This window comes from Manis javanica, chromosome 2 (assembly GCF_040802235.1).
Source record: "Manis javanica isolate MJ-LG chromosome 2, MJ_LKY, whole genome shotgun sequence".
Lineage (NCBI taxonomy): Eukaryota > Metazoa > Chordata > Mammalia > Pholidota > Manidae > Manis > Manis javanica.
Genome location: NC_133157.1, coordinates 204,265,593 through 204,285,454, shown reverse-complemented (window position 1 = coordinate 204,285,454; position 19,862 = coordinate 204,265,593). Strand labels below are relative to the sequence as shown.

The window sequence follows — 19,862 nt, the reverse complement described above, 5'->3', positions numbered from 1 at the left end:
TTGTCAAATGCTTTTTCAGCATTTATGGAGATGATCATGTTTTGTTTCCTTCTTTTTGTTGATGTGGTGGATGATGTTGATGGATTTTAGACTGTCGTACCATCCTTGCATCCCTGGGATGAATTCCACTTGGTCATGATGTATGATCGTATTTTGTTGAGTATTTTTTGCATCTATGTTCATCAGGGATATTGGTCTGTAGTTTTCTTTTTTGCCGGGGTCTTTGCCTGGTTTTGGTATTAGGGTGATTTTGGCTTCATAGAATGTGTTTGGGAGTATTCCCTCCTCTTCTAATTTTGGAAAACTTTAAGGAAAATGGGTATTATGTCTTCTCTGTATGTCTGATAAAATTCCAAGGTAAATCCATCTGGCCCAGGGGTTTTGTTCTTGGGTAGTTTTTTGATTAGCACTTCAATTTTGTTGCTGTTAATTGGTCTGTTTAGATTTTCTGTTTCTTTCTGGGTCAGTCTTGCAAGGCTGTATTTTTCTAGGAAGTCCATTTCTCCTAGGTTTCCCAGCTTGTTAGCATATATGTTTCCATAGTATTCTCTAATAATTCTTTGTATTTTTGTGGGGTCTGTTGTGATTTTTCCTTTCTTGTTTCTGATTCTGTTGATGTGTGTTAACTCTCTTTCTCTCTTAAGAAGTCTGGCTAGAGGCTTAGCTATTTTGTTTATTTTCTTGAAGAACCAGCTCTTGGTTTCATTGATTTTTTTTTTCTATTGTTTAATTCTTCTCAATTTTATTTATTTCTTCTCTGATCTTTATTATGTCCTTCCATCTGCTGACCTTAGGTCTCATTTGTTCTTCTTTTTCCAGTTTCAATAATTGTGACATTAGACTATTCATTTGGGATTGTTCTTCCTTCGTTAAATATGCCTGGATTGCTATATACTTGCCTCTTAAGACTGCTTTTGATGCGTCCCACAGAAGTTGAGGCTTTGTGTTGTTGTTGTCATTTGTTTCCATATATTGCTGGATCTCCATTTTGATTTGGTTGTTGATCCATTGATTATTTAGGACATGTTGTTAAGCCTCCATGTGTTTGTGAGCCTTTTTGCTTTCTTTGTACAATTTATTTCTAGTTTATACCTTTGTGGTCTGAAAAGTTGGTTGGTAGGATTTCTATCTTTTGAATGTACTGAGGCTCTTTTTGTGGTCTAGTATGTGGTCTATTCTGGAGAATATTCCATGTGCATGTGAGCAGAATGTGTATCCTGTTACTTTTGGATGTAGATTTTTATGGATGTCTATTAGGTCCACCTGTTCTAGTGTGTTGTTCAGTGCCTCTGTGTCCTTACTTATTTTCTGTCTGGTGGATCTGTCCTTTGGAGTGAGTGGTGTGAATACATTGCATTCTATTTCCTCACTTAATTCTGTTAGTATTTGTTTCACATATATATGTGCTCCTATATTGGGTGCATATATGTTTATAATGGTTATATCCTCTTGTTAGACTGAGTCCTTTATCATTATGTAGTGTCCTTCTTTACCTCTTGTTTCTTTCTTTGTTTTGAAGTCTATTTTGTCTGATACTAGTATTGCAACACCTCCTTTTCTCTCCCTGTTGTTTGTATCAAATATCTTTTTCCACCGCTTGACTTTTAATCTGTGCATGTCTTTGGGTTTGAGGTGAGTCTGTTGTAAGCAGCATATAGATGGGTCTTGCTTTTTTATCCATTCTGTTAATCTGTGTCTTTTGATTGGTGCATTCAGTTCATTTACATTTAGGGTGATTATTGAAAGATATGTACTTATTGCCATTTCAGGCTTTAGATTTGTGGTGACCAAAGGTTCAAGGTTAACTTCTTTGCTACCTTACTTTCTAACTCAACTCGCTTATTAAGCTATTATAAACACAGTCTGATGATTATTTCTCTCCCTTCTTATTCCTCCTCCATTCTTCATATGTTGGGTGTTTTCTTCTGTGCTCTTTTTAGGAGTGCTTCCATCTAGAGCAGTCCCTCTAAGATACTCTGTAGAGGTGGTTTGTGGGAGGCAAATTACCTCAACTTTTGCTTGTCTGGGAATTGTTTAATCCCTCCTGCATATTTAAATGATAATTGTGCTGGATACAGTACATATACACAATGGAATATTATTCAGCCATAAGAAGAAAAGAAATCCTTCCATTTGCAACATGGATCAACCTCAAGGGTATTATGCTAAGTGAAATAAGCCAGGCAGAGACAAAGTACCATATGATTTCACTTATTTGTGGGATCGAAACACAAAACAAAAGGAACACAGTAGCAGTAGACTTATAGACACTGAGTTGTGACTGGTGGTTACTGTGGGGGAGGAATTGGGGTGAGTAGTTGAGGGTGAGGGCAATAAAAGGGCACAAAAATTTTCAGTCATAAGTTGGTCACCGGGATAGTAGTATCGCATGGAAAATATAAGCACTGCTTCTGTAACATTTTCCTATGTTGACAGTAACTGCTGTACTGGGGGTGAGGATTTAATATGGGTGACTGTTGAACCACTGTGTTGTATACTTGAAACTAATATAAGATTGAATATCAATGATACCTCAATTAAAAAAATATTTGAAATGGAAAATATCCTTTGAATCCACTGAAGGCTACCGCAGTCTAGATTTAGTAAATCTCCATCGTTTTTAGCTAAGTTCAGTGTTCTTTGAGTAAATACAGATGTTCAGCTTTATAGTAAATGACAGATCAAAAATCACACTCTGGTTTGATATATTGATGGTACACCACTTAGAATTTTTGAATACTTTTATAAATCACAGTAGAAATACAAGTTATTTTATTCATTAAGAATTTCTTCAGTAATCCCTTCCCTTTCCTGGATCAAACTACTCATTCTTAAAGCTGTTGGGAGGACAGTATAAAGTAGGTGTCCATGTCACCTGCTGAGCCATGGTAGCCCGGCGTGGCGTGTCAGAGTCCTGTGAGGAGAGGAGGGAGTTCCCACAGACAGAATGCCTTGTATGTGGAAGCAGAACCTGTGCAGGGAGAGTGGCAGTCAAGTTTGGAGATTCAGAGTCCTGGTGGGGTAACCAAAGCATTCAGACCTGGAAGTAGCCCAGCATGGGGTATCAGAGGCCAAGGAGCACGTCCACATTTGTGGTTGGGTCACGTGACACAGTGGCAGTGCCTGATTGAAAGGAAGGGGGCTTCCCTCCTGAGGGCCGATGAGGAGGGCCTCACTGCAGAAAGTGATCCAGTTTATATGGGGTGTCAGAAACTGAGGGGATGAAGTGGACATTCACACTGTAGACAGGCTTGGAATGGGGTTTGAAAACTTGAAGGGGAAAAAGGGAAAGGGTGGTGGCCAAGATGGGAGACTGGCTATGTACAGGGGTGAGTCATCAAATATATTAAGGATAATGAGAGTGCGGTTTCTTACTGTCCGAGAAGGGTGCTACAAATAATGGAAAGAGAAGGCTCGAATAAATAGTACTATAGCATTGGATTTGAGATATTGTAGTGAACTCAGTTGTTTTCAATAAACAACTAAAGATATTTAATGTGCAAGTATGAATACAAATAGATGAGGGACGCGTGTATTCCCTTCCTTTATCCACTGACAGGATCTAAGAGAAGTGACACGGGCAGTAGCAGTGAGCACACTGCCTGCCACAGCTCCTTGGAGCCGTGTCTACAGTTGGGAAAGCATAAGATGATCCTGGAACATCTTAGTGGGCCAGAGAGCAAGGAGCTGAGCAGGGAATGATGGAGCCATGCCGGAAAGGCAGAAGTCGGCTAAAAAGATTCTCAACTGCTCAAAAATGAAACAATTTCAACATCAAAATAAATGATAGTAGCAGGTTATAAATTATTAAATGAAGAATCTAAATCTATACAATAAGAGAATAAAATGATCTTTATGCAAAACAGAATATTTATATAGACTCAAGTACCTTTTCACAAATACTTGATAATTACAAAGGAAAAAAGTGAAACTTCACCATGAAACCTTGTGGAATGGCCGTAAGTGATCAAAGTGAACACCATCAATGACAAGACAATCTGAAACTATAGACCTGTTCCATAGGATCATCATAGAATACACTGAGAAAAGCGTGACACTTGCTTCTGTGATATTCCTGCCAGAGATGTGGAAACTAAATTTAATGACAGCACAAAGCCAAACTGAGGGATATTCGAGAGTCAAAATTGTGTACTTGTGAATTGTCAAGGTCATGACTTCAACTGTCACCTTAACACTAGAAAATGAAGGGCAAATTCAATCCACAGTAAACACAATTAGAGACCCAAAAAGATCAAAACAGAAATCAATTAAATAGAAAGTGAAAACAATAGAGAAAATCAATGAGATCACGAATTAGTTCTTTGGGAAAATTGATGAAATTAATAAACCTCTAGCTAGACTGAACAGAAAGAAGACACAAACAACCAATATCAGAAATGACAGGGGACATGACTCCAGATTTTACACATATTGAAAGGACTATAGGGATATTTTATGAACAATTCTATGTAAATTTAAAACTTAGAAAAAATGTAGAATTTCCTTTAAGGATGCAGATGATCAAAGGTCATTTTTGCTACAAAGGACATTACTGGGACATTTGATTGAAACTACAATGGAGCTTGAGATTAGATAATATTCATGTATTCATATTAATGGTCTGATTTAATGACTATTAGGTTCTCTTAGAATGTTCTTGTTTATTGGAAAATTACACTATTTAGAGATGTGCATCAGGGCTGCAATTTCCTCTCTATTGACTCACTTAACTAAGTTCTCTGAACGCTACTTGCAACTTTTTTCCTAAGTTGGGGTTTATTTAAAAAAAAAACTAACAGTGCTTCCATGCTCCTATATAACAGGTACATATTTAACAGGAAGTTTTATTTCTTTTATAGCGGAAAGGAAGCCTCCTTTATTTGATATGAATGTAAGGCGTGCCTTATATCTCATAACCAGAAATAAGCCTCCTACACTACAGTCTAATGAATGGTGAGTATGGCTGAGAGATATATTGTTCAACATGGTAAAATTTAAATACTTTTTCATAATGTTATCAAAATGATTTCATGTCAATGAGGTGAAGCGTATACAACCTGAAGAAATATTAAAATAGCTTAATTTTTTCCTTACATTATGTTTATCCTTTATTATCTCTTCATAGCATATATGTGACTCAGTTCAGAAATAAAAGATAGATGATGCTACATGGGAGCAAAAAGTATGGCTTTAGTATAAAAAGTAATATATTTTTTATACCTTAGTGACACATACAACCCTGATTTTATAATAAATAGCATGATTTAAACATTCATATTTTAAAACTGCAATATATAGATTGCCACAACCTGTACAGATATTTGATTGGGGAAGGGTTTATGATTGATATGGTATAAAACTTAGGTAAAAATGATTTGATAATTTATCAGAATTACCAGATAATTCATAATTTTTGGATGATTCTAATTGTTATGATTTATTATTCCAAATGTGCTTTGATGTTGCATCTCCTAGTGCTTCTTTGATAATACTGTTATTCATGTAAAGAAGTTTGTTGAGAACACATGGACAATTTTAGGAAAGAAGGATTTTTATCAGTGATAGAAAATTTAAATGGGAAAGTCTTCAGGTGTATCTAGCATTTGAAACATTCTAGGGGACTACCTACTGTACTTAACAAATACTTAACAGATACTTTAAAATTCACAAGTAATATGCATAAATTAGCAATAATTTATTTTTTATCATTACATTATTAAGACAAGTTCACAGGTCTTTGCTGCTTCTGTAGAGATGTTTTAAAGAAATCTTGGCTCAGAGTTTATTATGGTACATCTGAATAATAAATACACGAAACACAGGCTGTCTTTACACTGGTTGATACTTTGGGGATTCAAAACAGAATTCTTGTATAAAAGAATTAAATCTTATTTGAATATTGATGACAAACATTGATGGAATATTTTTTACTTACTGCCTTACTGAACTCTCATCAGTAACACTATATAATAGTATGTTACAGAATTCTAATCTTTAAAAAATTTTTTTCTGTTTTCTGGAACTTTTGTCCATTTGCTCAAGGACACTAAATACTTAGGTATAAAAAATGTTCTTTTCAAAACAAATAGCGTGATGTTCTGAAACCTGCTATATGGAAGATGATTCAAGGGTCAAGCAAGAAATAGACGTGGCTAGGGAAAAGAAAAAAAATATTAAGAAGAATTTATCTTAGATTTGAATGCAAAAAGGAAAATGATTGACTTCCCTAATTTACCTCAATGTAGAATGAGTTGTGATACTTAAGTATATGAGAGCAGGATTTTAAAATAATGTGAGCAAATCTATCTTTGGAAAATGGTAAAGATTCATTAGTTGGTTTGCATAGCTTTTCATAGACTTACATGATGAAATATATAGTGTATTGTGTCTGCTTTTTTTTTATGATTTCTATTCTCCCTCCCAGCCATAGGGACATGCGTTGATTTGTGGATGTGTTTTTAAAGGAAATAGCAATATGTTCACTTAATACTTTCCTTTACAATAGGTCCAGTTCTTTTCGCAACTTTGTAGAGTCTTGCCTCCAGAAAAACCCTAAAGATCGCCCTACATCTAAAGAACTTTTAAAGGTCAGTTATACTCTGTTTTCTACACCTAGGAAATTATTTTAAAGAATGTGTTTTATTCTTCTTTGATTCTGAATCAGTATTAAGTACACTGTACTGGGTTTTGCTAAAATACTAATTTTGTAATACCATTCTTTCTTGGAAATTTCCTTAGTTGCTAAGTTTTTTCATTTGTTTTCAAAATTAACTGCTTTTACCATGTCTGAATAGAATATATAGTTAAATATTCAATATGGTAGTACTAAATGACTTAATTTTTATATGTGCAAGAATATATTCATGAGTTACAACTACAAATTTTAACTCATGTGGAACAGTTTCATTTCAGAGGTGGCAATGCATAGTTTAACTTTGGATTTCATTTTTGTATCTACCATACTTTATATATCAATCTGTCCTATATAAAGTAATATGAAAGGAAGAGAAATGATGTGTAATACATTTACATAAATACTGTGGGAGAAAAGAGATTTCAAAAGAACATTTTTGTCTCCTTTTGAGAAATATGTTTTTCTAACTTAGCAATGAAAATATTTTAAAAGTAATGTGAATTTTATTCATTTTTCAATAGGTTTGACTATCTAATTTATATAAATTATTAGTATATGCTTTCTGTTCTCAAAAATGTTTTCATTTAGAGGTTGACATCTTATTAATAGCAATAATAGTATTGTTCAATTTAATGAAGTTCTTTAAAGATCTAGATAAAGCATTAGTGAGTAGCAGTTGTGACCCTAAGGAATTTTGTGGATTTTTCACTAGAAAATTAGACTTTCAGCATGAATGTTTTAGAATTTCAAAGAAGTTCAGTTTATTTTCACCTACACGCAGTTCAATATGCAAGGATATTGAAAGGACCATGTACATATGCAGTAGGGTTATTTGCAACTACAGTATGTAGAAGAGCAGTGTAAAGTTTCAGTAACACTTAGGGAATTCTAGGCCCTAAGCACACTTACAGTCTCAAATAAAAGCCCAAAAACTATGTATTCACAATAGCAACAAAAGGTTTAGTATAGCTATGAATTATGTAAGTGAAAAATAAGCAGGATCCATTTGTAGAGAACTTTTAAATAACTTAGAATTACAAGATATATTATTTTCAGATAAAAAAGACCGAATATTATAAATAGTGGTACATACCAAGCTACGGTTCAGGAAAAGGAAGAATGTGACTGGCTTCTTACATTTGCCTAATGAAGGCAAAAGAAGCTCTTTTGGTAATAACCCAACCCACCAGGAGTGGATACTTGACCTTGGGTGATCCCAAACCTGCATATGTATTCATGTACCTGGTCCATTTTGTATATTGACATTATGGGAAGTGACCCAGTCTGACATAAGGAAAAAAATAAAATGGAAAAAAGTGACTTACTGTATGGGGCTATTTATCTCAGAATGAAAAATTGAAAATAATTATCCAGAATTAGAATAATGGTTATGTAATTTTGGCATGAACATTTGATGAAATAGTCTGTAGGCATTATGAGTTGAAATAACATAATACAGCAATAAAAAGCAAATAATATATAGTTACAACTCTTCAGGGAAGAAATAAATTTGAGCTAATAAAGGAGGTAAAAGTCTTAAAAGAATTCAAGATCATCTCATGAACTCCAGTGCACAAGTCATCGTTCTGCAATCTGTGTGCTAACTACAAAACAAAATCTATACACGGAAAATTTCTGAGAAGAAATAAATATCCAAAAGTACCAAATGTAACAATGATAATCTTACAGAATTGTTCTTTCTACTTTTCTGCATTGGATAATGTTAAGCTTTATGAAATATTAATGGTAAAAATCACTAATACATAACGTCTTTTAATCAACTGCTAGAGTTTTATGAAGTTTAATTTAAGCAACATAAAGAACCCATTATACCCAAGTAGTATGTTATGTAATTCACCGTCAGTAAATACATTCCTGTTGAAATCTAATGTAATTCAGAACTGATAGTGTCTCCTCTATGAGACCAGTTCTAAGAATTTGTAAGCATTTACTTAGGGCTCTATTTGGACTTAATTCTTAATGTTTACTTAGACTCTGATTATTTCAACTCTGCCCTTTCATTTGGCCAACAAAGGTGTCATGTTCAAAGTTTTCATAAAAACTACAGGGGAAGTTATGTAGGCACAGAGTGTATACATGTAAATTAAATTTTATAAATATAAGAAGTAAAAAGCACAGCAGAATTAGATAACTATAGATTGCATGCATTATCTATAATTATTTAGGATAGTAACTCTAGGGTCCAAGAAGGGATTCATTTGTTCTGAATGAAAAAATATATAGGTCTCAACCTGACTTTTGCCTTCTACTCTTAACCAGCACCCGTTTCTTCTTCGGGAGCGCCCTACAGCAGTGGTAAGAGATCTCCTTCAAAGGGCAAAGGAAGAGAAAAAAAGAGTGCTGGACAATCTGCACAATAAAAAGATGAAGAAGGTCCTTTCCCAGGAGGGACATCAAGGGCCAGCAGCAGAAGCACAGGAAGAAAAGGTAATAACTTAGAAACGGCTCAAGTATTGGGGTCTCCTTATTGGCTTCTTTCCTTATGGAACTTTTCTTGCCAGGAATCTTTTCTATCAGTGGTTTCCAGATTGTGTCTTCACAGTGATTCTTTGAGGTCCCAGGTGGAGAAAAAGGTTTTGCATTCTTTAAACCAACCTCTTGGTAGTGTACATTAGCATAGTAAAGCTCTGTGAAGTCTTTTATTAGAGAAACCTGTTCAACTTTTATTTAATCTAGTCCCTCCCAAAATTCTGGTCTACTGAACACTTTTTTGCCTGATTGTCTGATGGCATGGGACACGCTTTTGGAAGTATTTGAAATTACAGGCTTTGGAAATTGACGGTGCTCACAGAGAAGCCATTAGAATTACCAACCATTCTCCTTATCTTGTTTATTGTATAAACCTTTCCCCCAGTGCCTTTTGTGTAATGTTTGATAAATGTTTATTAAATTGGAAATTTCTTGCTTTTTTAAAAATAAATAAATAAATAAATAAATAAATAAATAAATAAATAAATAAAAGATGTGACTTAGCTAAATTTATTCTGGGGGAAAAAAATTACAAGCATTCTTATTCTGTTACTAAGAACACTTCATTCTTTTCAGTTGTGTATAGGGATTCATTTCCCTACATGGTTCTAAAATACTCATTTTATAGGTGAGGAAAGTAATGCTCAGAGTGGTTAACTAACTTAGTGTAGAAGCATATGGGTTCAGATTCATATATTACTCTTGAGACCAAGTTGTTTCCAAGTTGCCATGTTTCCAAATTTGCAGTAGAAATGTTAAAGAACTTCCTCAAAGGAAAATATAAAGCTTATGATTTGTGGAGCTATCTTTTTTAGTCTAAGTATTTTCTGTTTTCTTCTTTGCTCATGTCCCAATGCCAAAGCTTTGATTCTTTTTTATTGCTTTCTATTGAGAAAGATCCCTGCATTCTGAAAACAGGAGTAGTAGTTGCTTTTCTTTTTAATAACACTACATAATTAATGAACTATAAAATAGAAGACTTTCTTACATACAGTTTTGGTATTTTTGATATTGTTTTTTTAGTTCTAACAGTAGTCACTAGAAAATTGGGGCTATTTTAGGTATATGAAATGCTTTAGTAAAGTGAAATAAAATTCTAATGTCATTAAACATTAGAATAACAGCAGCTTTTTAAGGCTGTGGATGTAAGAAAAGATCCTCCATATACCATGGGTCTGTATTTATTATTCTGCATATCTTAAAGAGGTTTGGTATGGTAAGACTATAATATTGGTGCCCAGATACCAAAGCTTGCCGGGTTTCTTGGGAAGAACAGTCTTCTAATTATGATTAAATATATATACAATTTTTAATTTTACATAAAAATAGATAGGAATTAATATTAAATTAGTGAAGAAGTTTAGGCTAAAGACTATATTCTGAGAAGAAAAGAAATAACTAAAAGGAATGTTTATAGAATTTTAAAAAAAGGTTGGGGTTTGTTTTCACCATTGGAATCATTGAGAAATGAGCAGCATCTCTGTGTATACCCCATGAGATGTATAGTAGAAATGGATTTCAAAGTAATGTCAAAAATTTTAGAGAAAAGACAACACTTTGGAAATAACTCTGAATTGATTAACTTTTTCACATAGTTCGTTGGGCTTTTTGGTATTTACTTGTTGGTCATTTTTTAAATCTGTCAGCTAACAACTGATAAACTTTCTGGTCTTGGCAAATACAAGGAATTTCTCAAAATAGACCGCTAACATTCTGAAGACTGTGTGTGCCAAGCAGTGTGATAGGTGCTAATAATCAAGAATTCAGGAGATAAAGATATTTGAATCTAATACTCTTTTCCCTCAGGACCAAGATAACGGTGTTGGACAGACAGGAGCAGTGCACAATATTGGAAGTCATCAGTCTATTCCCCGTGTGTCCAGCAGGACCAGGAGTCAAAGCAGTAGGGTTAATATTCTTCCAGATGCCTCGGATAACAAGAATGAGCTAGACGTGATGGAGGGAATCCACACAATCGTGTCTAATAATACTGCCATCCATTCAAAACCTGTGAGTATTTGGATTTTAGTGAAAAAAATTTCAACTTTGGTAACTAATTTTCCTAGTCTGGTTAGTTTAAGAGTTTGGGGGTTTTTTTCTTTGATGTATCAGAAGTTTGGAACATAATTTTAGGCAGCTTATTTTAAAATGGCAAAAGGCTTTTTAATTCTCAGTTTAATGCTTGCATTTAGGAAACATGTTTTGAGAATGCAAAACGAATATTTTTAAATCTTAGAATAAATAAATACCATATAATGTATTATTTGAAGTTAGATGAAAACGAAGGTATTTAAAAATAGTAAGTATACATGATATTAATGATAATGGTTGCCTTTGGGACGTGGAGAAAGGTTTAAGGTGGGTGATAATGAAAAGTGATTTTTGCGTTTTCCATAATGTTTACATTTTAAAAATAAAACTGGGTGTAATTGTGGAAAATTACAACTTCTCAGTTTAGGAAATGTGGATGTTTGCTACACTTTCACGTGTAAGATTTTAAATTTTCTTGAAAACATTGGAAGGTCAGGTAACTCCTTTTCACAATTGATAGGAATGCTTCCTTTTTAACTTCACTGCTTTCAGTATTACCAGAAGTTACTAGGCACAATATATATATACACATATATATACACATGTGTATATATATATACACATATATATACACACAATGGAATATATTCAGCTGTGAAAAGGAACGGCATTCTAATATATGCTACAATATGAGTCAACCTTGAAAAATGCTAAGTGATATAAGCCAGACACAAAAGGACAAATATTATTAGAATTCCACTTATATGAAATATCTAAAATAGAAAGTAGATTAGCGGTTGCTAAGGGGCAAGTGGAAGATGAAATAAATACTTTCATTTATTTATTTATTTGTTTTATTATTTTGGTGTCATTAATGTACAGTTACATGAGCAACACTGTGGTTACCAGACTCCCCCTATTACCAAGTCCCCACCACATACCCCAGTACAGTCACTGTCCATCAGCATACTAAGATGCTACAAACATGTACATGTCTCTGAACATGATGTTTTAATTTCTGTGACAAATACATAGGATAAAATGGCTGAGTCATAGGGCATATGTATGTTTGACTTTCATAAGAAACATACAGGTATTTTATCTCAGATATGTCCTGTAAATATTTTTTCTCCGTCTGTGATAAATTAAAATTTTTAGTTTTAAAATCCAATTCAAACAACCCACTAAAAATGAGTAAAGGCCATGAAAAAGCTAAAAACTTTTCCTCTAAAATCAGGAATAAGACAGGGATGCCTACTCACAACACTTTTATTCAACAGAGTATTGGAAGTCCTAGCTGCATTATCAGGCAAGAAAAAGAAATAAAAGGCACCCACACTAGTAAGGAAGAAGTGAAATTGTCATTGTTTAGAGATGACCTGATACTACATAAAAAAAGCCCTAAAGACTCCACCAAAAACTATTCAAATTAATATATAAACTATACCTCAATTTTAAAAAATGTGTTAAAAACTTGAACAGACATTTATCCAAAGAATATATACAAATGGCCAACAGCACATGAAAAAATACTCAATATAATTAGTCATTAGGGAAACGCAAATCAAAACTACAATGAGTACCACCTTACAGCCTCTAGGATGGCCGGTTATTTTGTTGTTGTTAAGGTATCATTGATATATAATCTTATGAAGGTTTCACATGAGCAACACTGGTTACTACATTCACCCATACTATTGCGTTCCCACCTAACACCCCATTGAAGTCACTGTCCATCAGCATAGTAAGATGCTATAGAATCACTGCTTGTCTTCTCTGTGCTATTACTGCCTTCCCCGTCTCCCCCTCTACACTATGTGTACTAATCATAATGCCCCTTAGTCCTCTTCTCCCTGCCTTCTCACCCACCCTTCCCACCCCTTTCCTTTGGTAACTGCTAGTTCCTTCTTGGACTCTGTGAGTCTGCTGCTGTTTTGTTACATGGCTAGCTATTAAAAGAGAAAAACAAAAACAAATATGGAAAATAACAACTAGGGAGAACGTGGAGAAATTGGAACTCCTGCCGTATATTGCTGGTAAGAATGTAAAGTGTCAGCTGCTGTGGTAAACAGTTGATGGTTTCTCAAAAAGTTAAACAGCGTTTCCCCATGACTCAGCAATTCTACTCCTAGATATATACCCAAAACAATTGAAAGCAGGTACTTAAACAAATGCATGTACACAAATGTTCATAAACGCAGTATTCACAATAGCCAAAAGGTGGAAACAACACAGAGGTCCAGTGACAAATAAATAGATAAACAAATGAGGGCATGTGCATACAGTGGAATATTATTCAGCTATAAAAAGAAACGAACTACTGTTACATCCTATACAATATGGATGAACCTTGGAAACATGCTAGGTGAAAGAAGCCAGACACAACAGGTCACATGTTATATGAAACATCCAAAATAGGTAAACCCATAGAGAGAAAATAAATTGGTGGTTACCAGAAGGGGAGATTAGGGAGCAACTGCTTAAAACATACAGGGTTTTCTTCTGAAGTGTTATATATGTTTTGTAACCAGATACAGGCAGTCTTTCAGAACATCATGAATATACTAAATATTACTGAATTGTTTACTTTAAATGATTAATCATACATTATGTGAATTTTGTCTCTAAGAATCCAGTTTGTACTTTTTTTTCTTTACAATGGGGCAGTGGTTGCAGAATATCATGAATATACTAAATGCTACTGAATTGTTCACTTTAAATGATTAATCTTACATTATCTGAATTTTGCCTCTTATTGTGAATCCAATTTGTACATTTTTTTATTATAATCAGTGTTCTTTGTGTCATACCCAAGAAATATTTGCCGATCCCAAGGACATGACAATATTCTGTGTTTTCTCTGCTCTGTGATTCTGAATTTTAGGTTTAGGTCAAGTGACTCTTTTCAGATTAATTTCTGTATATAGCATGATTAAGCATTTATTTATTTTGAATACAGAGAACTAGTTGTTAGAGCAGGATTTGTTAAAAACACTTTCCTTTCCTCTTTGAATTAACTTGATTTTTTGGTAGCAAATCAATTGACTGAATATATGTGGGTCTGTTTCCAGATTTTACTGTGTTCCTTTGCTCTATTCAGCCTGTCCTTATACCAATACCACACTGTTTTGATTACTGAAGTTTACATCTACCAACTTTTCATACCCCCTCAAAACTTTGGCTATTCTAGGTCCTTTCCATTCCCACTTAAATTTTAGAACCAGCTAGCTTGTCTGCTTTTTCAGATGAAATTTTATTAGAAGCTGTTGAGTGGGATCTCCTACATGAGTTACCTACTTAGTTGATAGTAGACTGGTCTAAGATGGTTTTGAAATAAAAAGGTTTGGTTTTACTTCATTCTTTCCTCTCCATCGTTGTAGGTTACAAGGGAAATGCCAGAACGTGAGCAGGAAAGTCAGCTCAGAGAACAAATGTCTGGCTGTAAGAGAATGACACAGCAACATCAGAAACAGCTCATGAATCTGGAAAAGAAGTTAAAGGCTAAGATGGATGAGCATCGCCTCAGATTAGAGAAAGACCTTGAAACTCAGCGTAACACCTTTGCAGCAAAAATGAAGAAACTTATCAAGAAACATGAGGCTGCAGTGGAAAAACAGGTAGCTGACCAGTATCACTAATGTATTTATTCTCAGTTGTGACTATTTCAAAATTAACCAAGATGGCATTTTGATGTTAGGGTATCTGTTCCCCACAATTAGCAAGTCAACTGGGGAAAGGGAGCAATATTTATATAATAGGTAAAATATCAAGTGCTGAGTCAATATGGAATTATGTCCTGATAACTTGACAGTTTTATCATGTAACAGTGGTTAAAGTCAGGTAGATCAGATTGAAGATGACGATCTGAGAGGTGAGACAGAGGCCTCCTCCCAAAGCCACATATAATATGAAAATATTGTTAATACAACTAACCCTAAAAGATCAACAGGAAAGAAGGCAGCACCAGACTGCTTACACCTGGAGAAAAGAACAGACCTCAAAAAATGTAACATACCAAAGCCATGATCTGGAGGTACCCATGCTCTTCTCCCACTCCAGCTCACTGGAAGAAGGAAGAGAAATGGAGTGTAGATGGGGTGGAGGCCTAGGACTGCTGAACACCCAGCCCTGGAGATCTGCTGTGGGAGCAAGAACCTGTATTGCATGGTGCTCAAAATTAATGGGGTTGGAAAGCTAAGACAGGAGGAATACTTGCACAGACTGAGATTCCAGTTGTTGTGGAAAACAGGGATTCACATCTGGCTGCTCTGGGACAAAAGAAAGGCAGGCAGTATGAGAGACTTCCTAACAGTGAGAGGGCTACTAAATGGGAAGGATTGCAGAGGGCTTGCTGCTCAGGAAAAAGGACAGGTAAACAAAATTGTCCAGGTGCACTCTGCCCAGCAGGTTGGGAACTTTTCAGGAACTTCAGGCCCTCCATCCCCCTGGCTGGCTACACAGCTCTGAAGCCTTCCACCATGATATGCAGCCTGCTGCACCTTCTGGCAGGCTGGCACTGGCTCACAAACCAGCTGCCCCTGCCCTGGCATCAGTCCATCCAGAGGGAGGTCCTGCCTACAGCAGCTACAAATGCAAGGCATAGACGGTTACACCTGTATGTTCTGCTGACTAGTCTGGCTGTGGACAGATGCACAGTAGCCAGGAAGCAGGAAACAGCTTTTCTCAACCCCCAGTCACCAGTGCCGCTCTGCTGAGAACCTGACATTGCTCCATGGGCTAAGTAACTCCAGGGAGTATGCCTTCAGGGTCCTAGAGGGTGCTACATACAAATATGAAATGCCAAAGGAACCTGGTTCAAACCGAAATCCCCAAAACACCAGAAAAGAGGTCAAGTGAAAATGAACTCATCAGTCTTTCTAAAAGAGATTTTTAAAAAATCATAAACACATCCATGTAGGTACAGAAAAATACTCAAGAATGCAAGAACGAATCCAGAAAAGAGATCCATTCATTACGGAATACAATGTGGGGATTTAAAAGCAGATTAAATATGGTGGAGGAGATGATAAATGAAAAAAATTTGAAGAAGGGGAATGCAAAGAAGCTGAGGCACAGAAAAAAGATCTCTAGGAATGAAAGAATATTGAGAGAACTGTGTGACCATTCCAACTGGAGCAATATTCGTATTACAGGGGTATCAGAAGAAGAAGAGAGAGGAAAAGGGAAAGTGTCTTTGAGGAGGTAATTGCTGAAAACTTCCCCAATCTTGGGAAGGAGATAGTCTCTCAGGTCATTGAGGTGCGCAGATCTCCCAACACAAGGGACCCAAGGAAGACAACACCAAAATATATAATAATTAAAATGGCAAAGATCAAGGATAAAGACAAAATATTAAAAGAAGCCAGAGAGAAAGAAAAGATCACATACAGAGGAAAACCCATCAGGCTCTCATCAGACTTCTCAGCAGAAAACTTACAGGCCAGAAAGGAGTGGCAGGATATATTTAATGCAATGAAGCAGAAGCAAGAATACACTACCTGGCAAGGTTATCATTTAACATTGATGGAGGGATCAAACAATTTCCAGGTAAGCAAAAGCTGAGAGTATTTACCTCCCACAAACTGTTTCTGCAGTGCATCTTGGATAGACTGCTATGGATGGAAGAGTTCCTAAGGCTAAATAGCTGTCACCAGAGGTAATAAAACCACATGAAAGAAAGCAGAACAATTAATTACTAAGCAAATGCAAAATTAAATCAACTATCCCATAGTAGGTTAAGGGATAGACAAAGAGTACAGAATATGACACTTAATATATAAACAATGGAGGAGGAAGAAAAAGGTGGAGAAAAAAAAGAATCTTTAGGTTGTGTTTGCAATAGCACAATAAGTGAGCTTAGACTCTTAGATAGTAAGGAAGGTTCCCTTGAACCTTTGGTAACCATGAATCTAAAGCCTGCAATGGCAATAAGTACATACCTATTGATAATCACCCTAAATGTAAATGGACTGAATGCACCAATCAAAAGACACAGGGCAATAGAATGGATAAAAAAGCAAGACCCATCTATATGCCACTTAAAAGAGACTCACCTCAAACCCAAAGACATACACAGACTAAAAGTGAAGGGATGGAGAAAGATATTTCATGAAAACAATAGGGAGAAAAAAGCAGGAGTTACAGTACTTGTATCAGACAAAGTAGACTTCAAAACAAAGAAAGTCACAAGAGCAAAGGAGGACATTACATAATGGTAAAGGGGTCAGTCCAACACAGAATATAACCATTATAAATATCTATGCACCCAACACAGGAGGATCTACATATGTGAAACAAATACTAACAGAATGCATTCATTTTAGGGGACTTCAACACACCACTCACTCCAAAGTACAGATCAACCAGACAGAAAATAAGTAAGGGAACAGAGACACTGAACAACACATTAGAACAGATGGACCTAATGATATCTACAGAATGATCCACCCAAAAGCTGCAGGGTACACATTTTTCTCAGGTGCACATGGAGCGTTTTCAAGAAGAGATTATATACTAGACTACAAAAAAGAACATCAGTAAATACAAAAATATTGAAATTGAACCAACCAGCTTCCCAGACCACAAAGGTATGAAACTAGAAATAAATTACTTAAAGAAAATGAAAAGATCCACAAACCCATGGAGGCTTAACAACATGCTCCTAAATAATCAATGGATCAAAGACCAAATAAAAACAGATCAAGCAATGCAAAATCTGTGGGATGCAGCTAGTGGCAGGATCCAAAATTAATACACAGAAATCTCTTGCATTCCTATACACTAATGATGAACTAGCAGAAAGAGAAATCAGGAAAACAATTCCATTCACAATTGCATCAAAAAAGAATAAAATACCTAGGGGTAAACCTAACGAAGGAAGTGAAAGACCTATACACTGAAAACTAGAAGACATTCAAGAAAAGAAGATACCAATAAATGGAAATAACATCCTTTGCTCATGGATAGGAAGAATTAATATTGTCAAAATGGCCATCCTGCCTGAAGCAATCTACCAATTCAGAGCAATCCCTATCAAAATGCCAACAGCATTTTTCAGTGAACTAGATCAAATAGTTCTAAAATTCACGTGGAACCACGGAAGACCCCAAATAGCCAAAGCAATCATGAGAAGGAAGAATAAAGCAGGGGGTGGATTATGTTCCCCAACTTCAACCTCTACTGCAAAGGCAATTTGGTACTGGCACAAGAAAAGACCCAAAGACCAATGGAACAGGCTAGGGATCCCACATATATACACAAGCAAATGTGGTTAATTAATATACCGTAATGGAGCCATGGACATACAATGGGGAAATGACAGTGTCTTCAACAACTGATGTTGGCAAAACTGGACCGCTACATGCAAGAGAATGAAACTGGATTATTATCTAACCCCATACACAAAAGTAAATTCAAAATGGTTCAAAGACCTGAATGTAAGTCATGAAACCATAAAAGTCTTAGAAGACAACATATGCAAAATCTCTTGAATATAAACATGAGCAACTTTTTCCTGGACGCATCTCCTTGGGCAAGGGAAACAAAAGCAAAAATGAACAAATGGGACTACATCAAGCTTCTGTACAGCAAAGACACCATCAGCAGAACAAAAAGGCATCCTACAGTATGGGAGACTATATTTGTAAACAACATATCCGACAAGTGATTAACACCCAAAATATGTAAAGAGTTCACATGCCTCAACACCCAAAAAGCAAATAACTCAATTAAAAAATGGTCTCAGGATATGAACAGATGCTTCTCCAAAGAAGAAATTCAGATGGCCAAGAGGCACTTGAAAAGATGTTCCATATCACTAATTATCAGGGAAATGCAAATTAAAAGCACAATGAGATATCACCTCATACCATTTAGCATGGCCAACATCGAAAAGACTAGGAACAACAAATGGTGGCTAGAATGCAGAGGAAGGGGATCCCTCCTATACTGCCAGTGGGAATGTAAACTAGTTCAACCATTGTGGATAGCAATATGGAGGTTCCTCAAAAAACTAAAAATAGAAATTCCATTTGACCCGCGAATTCCACTCCTAGGAATTTACCCAGAGAAAAAAGTTGTCAGATTCAAGAAGACATATGCACCCCTATGTTTATCACAGCACTATTTACAGTAGCTAAGATATGGAAGCAACCTAAGTGTCCATCAGTAAGATGGATGGATAAAGAAGAAGTTGTACATGTGCACAATGGAATACTATTCAGCCATAAGAAAGAAACAAATCCTACCATTTGCAGCAACATGGATGTAGCTAGATCGTATTATGCTCAGTGAAATAAGTTAGGGAGAGAAAGACAAGTACTAAATGATTTCCTTTATTTGTGTAGTATAACAATGAAGCAAAACTGAAGGAACAAAGCAGGAGACTCACAAACTCCAAGAAGGAACTAGCGGTTACCAAAGGGGAGGGGTGCAGGAGGGTGGTTGGGGAGGGAGGGAGAAGGGCATTGAGGGCTATTACGATCAGTACACACGGTGTGGGGGTGATCATGGGGAAGACAGTGTAGCACAGAAAAGACATGTAGTGATGTGGCTTCTTACAACACCGATGGGCAGTGACTGCAATGTGGTTTGGGGGGAACTCGATGATATATGTGGGTGAATGTAGTAACCACATTACTTTTCATGTGAAACCGTCATAACAGTGTATATCAATGATACCCTAATGAAAAAAAAGTCATTAAGATTT

At 35.7% G+C, this 19,862-nt stretch overlaps 1 protein-coding gene across 1 annotated transcript in view; it reads left to right on the top strand.

The window, feature by feature from the left end:
* Window positions 1-19,862, top strand: part of LOC140845699 (serine/threonine-protein kinase TAO1-like) — a 49,904-nt gene that overhangs the window by 17,235 nt on the left and 12,807 nt on the right. Inside the window, 5 exon segments of the mRNA XM_073220483.1 lie at window positions 4,860-4,953; window positions 6,506-6,587; window positions 8,915-9,082; window positions 10,931-11,134; window positions 14,536-14,772. Coding sequence (XP_073076584.1) covers window positions 4,860-4,953; window positions 6,506-6,587; window positions 8,915-9,082; window positions 10,931-11,134; window positions 14,536-14,772 — 785 coding nt within the window.